A 12,120-nucleotide genomic window follows, 5' to 3' on the forward strand; every position below is an offset into this window, starting at 1 on the left:
CCCAGAGTCTTACTAGTGGCTTACAGCTTCACCAATCCCCACAGCAATTAGCAGAGGGTGCAGAAACACAATACTTCTTGGTCCCAATCATCTGAGTGACGGACCGGGTTTCCATACTAACAGCACCTGCCTGGTGCTATCGGTGAGTGAACATCGGATACAGCAGTTAGCTCCCCCAGAGTCTGGACACACATTATCCATATGGGACAGGTAGCTACCTTATACATTTAAGAAGTGGTGAGTTGATATATCCTCATAGTGAACTCCTCCATATTGAAGAACTAGCAGAGTCAAAATCCAACAGACAACCATGCAATACAGAGCACAGTGTCTAAGCAAGCTAACACTGTAACAAGCAATGAGAGTATGTAATCACAGCCTTATAAAACTTCCTGGAACAAACCCCAATAAGTCAATCAACCCAGCCCTCATATTGATGATCAGTGATGCTAAGCATCTGAGTATCAGGGATGTTATATGTTAGATCAAGCAACCAGTGTAAACAGTGAGAATGTGCTGAGATGTAGTACATAATCCAGCCTTAATCTGCCACTGTTTCTATCCCAACCTCTGTTCATAATCCTGACAGTAATTTTACCTACCCCTCCCCCCCTTGAGGGGTCATTGAACACCAAATATGTCTTTCTGTATGAATAACATTGTTATTAAGCTATTACCTTTCTTCAGAACCACACTCCTTCCAGTGTACCAGATACTGAATTTGTACCCTGGACCATTTGGAATCCAATATACTTTTGATTTTGTTCTCTGTCTCAACTTCAAAGATGAGAGGTGCAGGTAAAGCAGTATCCATATTAAAATTCTAAATAATCACTGATTTCAGCAGGGAAATATATAATGTTGGGTATTAACTTGGAGGGGGATAATTTTAGCTTCACAGCCACTTCCCTCCAATGGCTATACCAAAGAATATGATTGGGGCTGTGGGTGATACCCATACACACAAAACATTGGGGAAACCTTGGCGTAAGAATATGCAAGATTATTTTGAAACTTGATCCATGGGATAAATTCATACTAATCATATTGTATATCAGACAGAATGCTCTCCAGTATTTTGAGACAAACTGTGAACCTCTATCAGACACTATATTTAAAGGGATGCCATAAAACATCAATACATTCTGAAAATAAATGCCAATTTCTTGGCTGGTAGTAAACACCTCAAAAATACAAAATAACTAAACTTGCTAAAACAGTCAACAGTATATTACTATATTCTTTGGTGAGTGTCAAAACTGGTGAATACACCAAAAGATACACTGAATCATACAGAGTGAATACCACTGTAGATGAATGTTTACTGAACATAAACAAGCAGAATAGTCAGGTATAATTAAAAATAGAATCATGGAGAAACAGAATAGTAGGGGGGTCACAAACCGTGGTTAGTGCAGGCGGTAGACAAGGATGATCAAGATTGAGCAGAGTCAAAAAGCCAACAGAAAACTAAACAGATACATAGTGCCTAATAAAGCTAACACTATAATTGTGTTTTCCGATAGCCTAATAAAGCTACCTGGAACCAATTGCAATAAGCCCAGCCCCCACTGAGCTGACCAGTGATGCTAAGGGTGGTTAAGTGATGTCAAAGAAACAGTGTAATCAGTGGAAATGGGCTGAAATGTTGTTTAATGGCTTATTCTTCCACTGTTCTAGCCCAACCTCTGTACATAATCATGATAATAAATTAATATATGTGCTATAGTAATACTATACTTTATAGTAATGCTACACTAGTAAAGATTACTAAACATATCTACTGTAAAAATCATACAGGTGATGTGCAAATCTAAATACATTTTTGTGAGCCCTAATTAACTGCAAAATAATTGACAGTTCTTTCTCCAGGAAGTTACACAGTTTAGTCTCAATGAGAATGACAATATAAGCAGTGGACAAAAAGCTGTTTCTAAATATTGTCAATAGTCAATTTTTAGGCATTTTCTCCAAAATAAATCAGTAGCTTGAAAATACTACACTACGATGGCCTGTTGTGTCTTCTGGTTCATTGCAGATCACAGCTGTTAGAATACACAGTTGGAGGATTGAGAAGACACCTTGAGTGCATTGATGAGCCTAAAATATAGCAAATTGATGTACGTGTGGGTGCTTTAGTTTTATAGGATTATATTGTTTAACCACTTAACTGGCAAATATATCAGAAATTGTTGAATTTTTATGAATTAATTAGGTAAATAATACTTATGTAAAAGCATGTAACAATTGACCCCCCAGTAGTATACCCGGCCCTCCCACTCTAATGTTGATGACCCCAGATATTATCCCCCACCCCTGTGGCATAATCCTGTAGGCTTTGATCTCCCAGTAGTATAATTTCTCTCCCACCATACTCCAGTGACCATACATCCCTAGGTGAAGACAACTCTTTCCCCATTGACTATGGATTCTCATATTTGATACCCCCTTCCCCATTCCATATATGCACAAGAGTGTGTGCCAGGCTACTCAGAGGGGACAGATCAGTTCCCTCTGAGCAGGAAGCAGCACTTTGAGGGGTTGATGATCGCACATCAGTCTGCTCTGAGTACCCTGCAGAGATCTCCTCCAAGCACTTTTGCAGTACTGGGAACTCCCCTTCCATTGTCGATTTGTTGATGATTCAGGACACTGTTAAGGCATGTTGAATTTAAATATGCTTTTAATCAACAAATACAATGGATATCTTAGTCAGTCAGTCAGTGTCAGTTTCTAGTTTCTTCAATTATTTTTGTAAACTGTATTAACATTTTAAACTACAGAAGTTAGCACATACAATACAGTAATTATTGTGTTAAGCATATGACTATATATTTTTCTAACAATATGTGTAATACTTTTTTAGTGTTTGTCATACAGGAATATATAGTTATTTTTCTCTTATTTAACTATCTATAGTTAGTTATTTAAAATAGTACCTGTATATGATATTTGTTCTATACTGTAAATTCAAATACAAATGTAATTGTGTAATCTGTTCTCTGCTAAATAATTACAATCTTTTTCATAAGGAAGTACAGTACCAATGTTTTGTGGTCATGATGATAACAATATTGCTGAAAGTGAACAAGAACACACGCCCATATTTGCCAAATTAGTAATGTCACCAAAGGTCCAAATTGTAAACGTTTGTCAAGATATTAAGTGCCAGGAGTCAACTAAACCTCTTAAATACCCGTAGACCAGTGGTTCCCAAACTGTGCACCTTGGGGTGCCTCGGGACACTTGCAGGGGTGCCTCAGATAGGTGGTCCAGCACCAAATCAAATTATTTATGGTCAATGTAATGTAAATATGTGGACAAACAGAAGTGCAAACCTGTCCATCATGACATAACTGAGCCTAAGAATGACAGGTAAGCACAATTTACTTCACTTTATTACATTTCTGAATTTCTCAATAAAAAACTTTTGACTTAGGGATACCATGAAAACAATGCTTATACTCTAGGGTGTCGTGGTTCAATAAAGTTTGGAAACCACTGCTATAGACTATAAAAGATATTAAGAAGTCATAAATAGCCAGCACCAAAATAAAATGTAAGAATAAAACACATCTATATATACAGGTTGAGTCTCCCCATATCTAAATATTCCAAAATATGGAATATTCCGAAATACGGAATAATTTTGGCGTGACTGAGATGATGAAACCTTTGATTTTTGATGGCTCAATGTACACAAACTTTGTCTAAGGCACAAATTTATTAGAAATAATGTATAAAATGACTTACAGGCTGTGTATAAGGAGTATATGAAACATAAATGAATTTCATTTCTGTACACAAACTTTGCTTGAGCCACAAAATTATTGAAAATATTGTATAAAATGACCTGCAGGCTGTGTGTATAAGGTGTATATAAACCATAAATGCATTCTGTGTGTATATTGGGGTCCCATTCCCAAGATATTTCATTATGATATGCAAATATCCCAAAATATGGAATATTCCGTTATCCAAAATACCCCCCTGGTCCCAAGCATTTTGGATATGGGAGACTCAACCTGTAGTATAAAATAAAGTCCCTGGTAGGCATCTGTGTTTGTTTGGGCTAATCTCGAAAACCAATGGACGGATTTTGATGCAGTTTTAACTATTCTATAGAGCATTTATAGTGGAAGGTTTCGGTTTCTAAAACATTAATGTATGACAAAAGGGAGCCGAGCAGTGACGATTTTAGTGTAGCAAGTCCCTGTAAAAACGAACATCCGAGCGCTTTCTTGGCTTACGCTGCCTAAACCGTTAAAGATATATCACAACGATGGACTTTATATTATACCATGTAGAGATTGATACGTGTTATCTGGTTTCTCTAGAAAAATTGATGTAAGCCCTGTTTACTGATGCAAAACTTAAGTTTTTCACTTTTTTTAACGTTCCTATTTAATTTATGTGAAAAACGATTGTTTCATTTCAAACGAGTCCAATTTCCATGCTTTGGCATGACAATAAATAAAGCACAGGGACAGACACTTAAGGTGGAGACTGTTTTTCTCGTGGACAACTTTACATGGCCCTTTTGCGCATGACGTCATGAGGAAAAACGACTAATGTCATCTTCAAGGCAATCTTATAAGACCTCAGAAAAAAAAATTGCTCCCTTGCGAAGCCGGTGTGGGTCGCTACTATAATTATAAAAATATATTAATCAATGAGAAGATGTGAAAGGAACTTGGGATGTATCAGCTCCATAAGGATGAAAAGGTGAAGCAGCCAGTATGTCCCTTTCAATGTACATATCAATATACATAATAAAAATTATCCAATATAAGTAGAGAATAATATACTGTAAAGATCACAATTTGAAAAAAAAAAATGTTTTGTATTATTCAAACATTATATGCATAAACTATAATAAAAACAATCAAAATGTTCATATCTAACATGATATGGGGGAGACAAGGGGAAAGGAAATAATGTAATGATGAACTTCAGTCCTTAACAAGGCAAATTACAGTTTATACTAAAAGATTATAGGACAAGAATTACTGTATGGGTCAGATATAGAGATACAGGAGTAGAGATCCTTCCTTGTCTCTTTTGCCTTTCCCTCTCCGCCCCTCTTGACTTTGTCCATTCTCAGTGGATCACCTCATCTATACGTAACATGACATGGTCTGCCATGGTGTTAATGATGTGCCTCTTATTGAGATGCTAATATGGCTATACTGGCTATATGGCTATACTAGGAGACACCTTACCTATTGATACTATAAGTGAAAGTTGAGAGCCTTCTGATCCGATAAAGTAGATGTCAACATACAGTAGTTTAAGAAACAAACATATGGCACCAATGCCTCCTCTTTGTGTAACCATTATTACCTCAATGTCTTTTCTAGTAACAATTCTGTGGGGAAAATGCAGGGGTTGTAAGACGGAATGGGGAGCGCAGTTACCAAACCCGGATTACCTAATACCTCCAGCCAATACAAATCCCTATATTTTCTTTGGAAGATGTGGCATTCCTAAACAACCTTTCCTGATACAAGAGGTTGAACAAGCGATGTCCTCATTACCCACCGATAAGAGCTCAAGCCGAGATGGCTACACTATCTCATACTATGAGGCCATTAAAGATAATTAGTACCCTTGACTTTACAAGAAAATAAAATTTGTCAAACAGTTCATAGAAGCACACACAACAGTCCTTCCAAAAGAAGAGTAAGACCCTACCCTTTGCCCAAGTTATCAGCCAGTCTCTCTCTTATACATATATACAGTATCAAGTTATGTGTCAAACTCATCACAAATTGCCTAAATCTCCTGCATCACAAAAGTTACTGACCTTGATCACTATACCTCTCAGAGAAATTCACTGTCAATTATTTGGTCTACTGATACTGGCAAGGCTTTTGATTGAATTGTGGCTTAATAACACCAGGAATAGGGCCTATTCTCTCTCCTTGGAATATTAGTTCTTTACAACTCTCCCTTTGTGAAAATCAGGGAAAAGGTTCTCTTGCTGATGCATTCAACATAAAAATGGTACTCGACATGGCTGTCCCTTACCACCTCTAATCTTTGCATTTTGTATGGAGGCATTGGCGAGGTTCATTACATTCAACAAAAACATTTCTGGAAAGTGATGTCTTACAGATGACTTGCTAGCACCATTCACCATCCCAGAGACTTTACTTTCCAGCCTGGTTGTGAATTCAGAGAATTTGCAGGCTGTTGAACCTTATGATAAATTATATGAAATCTATCTTTATGAACCTATCTACACTTCCATCGGTTATTGAGGGCCTGAAGCAAGCTTCTGACTGGCACCCAACCTATCTGAAATATATAGGAATCACTATAAATAAAGAAATTTTTCTTTCCAATTGCACTCTCATTGTTAAGACCATATGCGCTGATTATAGCAAGTGGCAAACAAAACAGAAGTCCTGGATAGGGAGGATGAATGTGTTCAAAATTAATACTCTACCCAAAATGTTCTACCTGTTGCAAGTGCTGCAATTACTGTACATATTCCCCTAATGCGGCTTCAGACTGTTCAAGATCTTTTACGCACATTTGTGTGGGGTATGTTACATCTCACATTTTGACAGAACATCTTGTTTAATCACAAACATCTAGGCACTCTGCAATGTCCACACAACAATAGCTATTACCATGCTATATTACTGAATAAAGTGCGAAAGACACTAAACTCTGGGTTTCTTCCAATCCACAGTAGAAATGGTCTCTTGGCTACAGAAATTGCTGATAATTCACCATCCCACTGTCTCCCCCACACTATTTTTTTTAATAGCTTTTGAAGGCCCAGATATATCAACGAGTGATTTGCTTGTTATCACTTGTTACTAATCTTAAATGGTGCTCCAACCAATCAACTCATGTCATTTTTCAAATATATGACAGTTAGGAGCTGATTGGTTTGAGCAGCATTTAAGATTAGTAACAAGTGATAACAAGAATATCACCCATTGATAAATCTGGGCCAAAGTTTTTATACTGGTAGTTTTTTCAGACTATTCTTACTTTCTTATTATTTTTATTATTTTAATACTAATCTGAATATCTGTATTGTTTACATTTTTATGGCACATTGTGTTGTTATTATTATTTGTGGTGCACGTGCAACACTGTAAAAAAAAGAATCTATTTGCCTACACTGCACCAAATTGAGACACGTCTTATGCAAATATTATATTGAATATTGTCGATGAGTTAAGTCCTTAATAGAAAGTAGGTAGTGTATTGTAATCAGTTACACATTTTTTGGCTCTTATGAACATTCTGTAATAATGGATCTTTTCCAATATCTCTTATTCTACTAACTACATACTACAGTATTAGCGATAGAGACAAAGTAGTCATTAAGTCAACATTGATAATATCAACACCACAATACAGCATTACTTTCTGGATATTAAAAAAATAATCTCAGTCCACATACAGGCACATTTGGACTCCCATACCAATTACTGTATAACCATAATTACTGTATAACCTCCCCCATCGACCGCCCCCAGTTTACAGCACAGAGTAGCTGACTGGAGTCACAGAGGAGATGTGACCTAAGGCACCGGCTCCCGGCTCTGCTATGCCTGTCAGAGCAGGGGACGGTGAAATACAGGAAAGACCTAATATCGACATCTCCAGGTGGCGTTATAATCGCAGGGCTCCCCCTGTTATTTTTTTACATTTTTATTTTAGTTCATTTGAGCAGATCACATTTCCCATTACAAATATAAGAAATGCAACCTGCTTACTAAAATAATGCGAATGTAAGAGCTTGGAGTACTTTTTACGAAAACTGCTCCAAAAGCGCTCTAATTATTTTAGTATCAATTAAATTTCTGTGAAAACTTTTTCACATTATTTTATTAAAAGTTATATTGATAAATATGCCCGTTAAAGTGTGAAACAAAGGATACATTGATACCAATTGCAGTTCCACAGTGTAGGAACATATCTAGTATTCCAAAAATATTTTTTTGTGTGTGTGAAACATTAACAAAGAAAAAGCAAACAAACAGTTAAACCTTCAATAGAACGTTTTAAAAAAATATATTATACACACTTTTGTGTCCATTTTTGTTAATTCTGTACAAGCAAAAAAAATGTTGTTATAATAAGCTGTGGTCTATGCAATCATTATTATATACAGCTGTTAATCCATTAATTTAATTACAGAATAGTATCAAACAATAGTTGGTTTTCATTAAAAGCAATGTTTCTAACAAAATAAATTGCATATCACCAATTCTGGAGAAAATACAGTTATTTATATAAAACTTCACTGAGATCATCCCATCTATATTTTTCAAACTTCAATTGCATACTTTACACAAGAAAAGTAATTAATCATGGTCAACTACATTACACATAAAACAAATAAAATAAATAAATAAATACATACCATTGCTAATAAAATCTTGCAGGCAAGAAATAGATCTTATTTTAATAATCTAATCAGTGAATCCTTTTACTTTGAATTATGTTATCTCTGAACTTTCCACTAGTTATTATCCTTCAGTGAGTGTACAGTACAGATATACTTCCTTGTGAGCTGCCCTTTCAGACTCAATTTGCATGTTATGCACGAAAAACAGAAAACTGAAAATAACATTATGTAGAGGACAATCTGTGGTTCGCAGATTCAGGCTGCACCTAAGCAGGTTTTCTTGTCCACTCCCTACATGCCTGACAATAAAGGTGTATTATTTACAGACAGCTTTGGTTAATTTACTGCTGCACAAAACTGTCCATTACGGTGGTTTATTTTCAGTTGAATATACTGTAATTTGAACTTGGAAACTTTCACTGCGTGTTATTCATATTATGATTTAAGGGTTGAAATTTAAATATGTAAACAGGGGTTGGTATAACAAGGACAGTACAATGTAAATGTAACTTCAACTGTGATCTGTACAGGGACCAAGCACAGTGTTTTGAGATGCAGATTACAGGTTTATTTTACATCCCCATATTTATATTTTATTTATAGATATAGATGCTTATTTATAGTTGGGCTATTGCATTTTATTGTTGATTTGTTTTCCCCTACACCTGTGGTGGAAAAGGAAGGGTAGGCTAGCTTTGGCCGAGCACCATAAGGATACGTTGAAGTAATTAGATGTGGGCGCATTTACATTCTTTTTAGTGGGCATATCTCTTGCGGGTAATGGAATGCTGGCGCAATGGTATGCAATTATGATGAGGAGGACTATCAGATGCACTCTACACTACATTGCTTCCCAACCACAATCCTCAAGGCACAAATACAGTGCACGTTTTAAGGATAACCATACTTGAGCAAAAGTGACAAATACTGTAGTACAGCAGATATTTTGATTTAACCATCTGTGCTCAAGCATTGATTTACTAAAACCTGGAATGTTAGTATGCCTAGAGGACCAAGGTTGGGGGACACTGTTCTACTAGCTTCTGATTGTCTGCTTGCCTAGGAAAATACATTCAACTAATATTTAGAAACTGCTTGTACAGTTGTACCAAATGGTGATAATGAAGATGGAGTAGTCACACTGGATGTAATCGATTTGCCAGTGGACGGAATTCCGAACAAGCTTATACCGATGCCAGAATCCCGCCGTTGGGTAAGTAGCGCACTGTCCCCGGGGATGGGGAGGTGGGGTAGGGTTAGGTACCCCCCAGGGAGGGTTAGGGTCAGGCAGGACTAGGCACCCCCCATGGGAGTGTTCGGTTTAGGGTTCGGGAAAGGGAGGTTAGGGTTAGGCACCACCAGGGGGAGGTTAGGGTTAGGCACCGGAGAGAGCGGGTTAGGGTAGGAATAGTATACTTACCACCCCTGTCGGAATCTTCAGTCTTCGGGGATCCGGCATCAAGATTTGAACCAGCGGCTACTGACCGATCCCAGTCACACAATGCTCCACCAGCAGCACAAATTATGACCACAACAGCAGTAGTATAAAACAAATTTTACTAGAGCTGTGGACACAACATGGAACTGAGCTTGTGCGCAAGCCCAATGGCAAAAGCTTCTCATACTAACTCTTCTGTGAGTGTGGCTCTGGGCACTCAATCAGTGCACTGAGGACCTGATTCAAAGGAGAGAAAGCACGCACTTGGCCGATGTTTTTGTACTGCGCATGCGTATGCATCGCACTGTGCATGCGTGAACTAGCCAGTGCAATCGGGTAGGCGTACGCAGACTACAAGTAGCGTGCACGCAGACCCCTTCCGATACTGATTGACAGGAAGTGCTATTTGTGGGTGGTGACGGGGGTTGGTCGGGCGAACTCAGGCGTGCCTGTGCGTTGGGACGCCATTTTAGCGGCGTCCATAATTAAGCCAATGCGGCGACAGATGCAGTGATGAGACTCCGTGCACACAGGAAGTTGCCAAGATCCTGCGCGAGGTCTGGTCAACCACTATTATGCAAATGTGGTAGATGCTTCTCGATGTTACCGATGTTTATGCTATCTTGCGTACTGATCAGGCTTTGAGTATAGGGAGATTGGCGGCTTAATATAGGGCTGGGCATCTGCATCTTGTGCTGCTGTCTCCATGCGGGTGTAATATGTATTACCGCCGGCCGCAAAGGAGGAAATCCTGATTGTTCTAAAGGTAAGTATAAACTAATCTAATTCTACCCCCTAACCCTCCTTTAGGGTGCCTAACCCTAACCTCCCACCCCCCTGTGCCTAAGCCTAACCCCCCCTTCCCCACTGCCTAAACCTAAGTCCCACGGGGGGGTGCCTAACCCTAACCCTCCCTCCCCCTAGCCTAACCCTAACCTCCCGGGGGGGTGTCTTACCCTAAGTCCCCCGTGGGAGCCCTAAACCTATCCAGGAGCCCTAAACCTAACACCCCCCGCGGCTGTCCGTTGCGGCGCCTGGCATTCGTCCCTAGTCGGGATTACAGTGGCTGGAAACCGGCGGTCGGCATTTAGACCTTCGGCTTCCGGACTACATTCATTCCATGCATATGCATTGATTAGCATATTCTCGCAGCAGATGGGTGTGTGCGTTCTCTCCTTTGCGTTCCTTGCTGAATCAGGCCCTGAGACACCAGAGAGCAGCTGCGAGCAGTGGTGTAAGTAGGGCAGGGCGAGCGGGGTGCGTGCCCTGGGACCGTAGGGGGGGCGCTGCCGGCCACGGTACCGGCCCGCCCTAGTTAGCCAGTGTAGCGCCGACCGCAGTGAGTGCGGTCAGCGCTACACATTTACACAGGACCGGCGCCAGGAGGAGGGTGGCAGGCGGGCTCAGACTGTGCATAACACACACATCGCCGCCAGCACTGGCGGTGATGTGTGTGTTAATCAGCAGCCAATGAGAGTCAGACAGACTCTCATTGGCTGCTGCTGCTGCACACACATCACTGCCGAGCGGCAGCGATGTGTGTGTGAATCAGCAGCCAATGAGAGTCAGATAGACTCTCATTGGCTCCTGCAGTGGTAATGGGAGAAACGTCATGATGTCATGACGTCTCTCCCATAATGCAGAGTGGCCCGGCCCGGCCCGGGAGGATGGATGTGCGGACGGCGGCGGGAGCAGGAGCATGGATACAGGTAAGTATTTTTATTTTGTTTCATTTTAGTGTGTATTTCAGGGGGGGCGTGCTCTATTACAAAGAAGGGGACTACTACTGGGGGCGCTACTGGGGGGGATACTACTGTGGGCACTGCATCGTGGAGAACACTACTGGGGACTACTACTGGGTGGGGGATACTACTGGGGGCACTGCCTCGGGGGGGACCACTACTGGGAGGATACTACTGGGGGGGATACTACTGAGGGCACTGCTCCAGGGGGGGACCACAACTGGGGGGGATACTACTGTGGGCACTGCATCATGGGGGACCACTGCTGGGGACTACGACTGGGGGGGATACTACTGTGGGCACTGCATCATGGGGGACCACTACTGGGGACTACCACTGGGGGGAGATACTACTGTGAGCACTGCATTGTGGGGGACCACTACTGGGGACTACTACAGGGGGCACTGCATCAAGGGGTACTCCTACTGGGGAACTATATAAAGGGCACTGTATAGGAGGGACTACTACTGGGGGCACTATGTAAGGGGCTCACTACTGGGGGCACTGCACAGGGGGTCCACTACAGCGGGCACTGCATAAGGGGGACAACTACTGGGGGCACT

General features: G+C 40.4%; 1 protein-coding gene across 4 annotated transcripts in view; it reads right to left on the minus strand.

Moving 5' to 3' along the window:
• The window catches only part of LOC148541996 (uncharacterized), a 159,120-nt gene extending 150,642 nt beyond the window's left edge, over nt 1-8,478 (minus strand). For all 4 annotated transcript variants that reach the window (XM_088473830.1, XM_088473839.1, XM_088473826.1 and 1 more), the window contains exon 1: nt 8,393-8,478. In XM_088473830.1, coding sequence (XP_088329956.1) covers nt 8,393-8,395 — 3 coding nt within the window. In that variant the 5' untranslated portion in view covers nt 8,396-8,478. The remainder of the gene's footprint in view (nt 1-8,392) is intronic.
• Between the last annotated feature and the right edge of the window lie 3,642 nt (nt 8,479-12,120).

The sequence above is a fragment of the Taudactylus pleione genome, unplaced genomic scaffold (genome assembly GCF_031769625.1).
Source record: "Taudactylus pleione unplaced genomic scaffold, aTauple2 ptg000016l, whole genome shotgun sequence".
Lineage (NCBI taxonomy): Eukaryota > Metazoa > Chordata > Amphibia > Anura > Myobatrachidae > Taudactylus > Taudactylus pleione.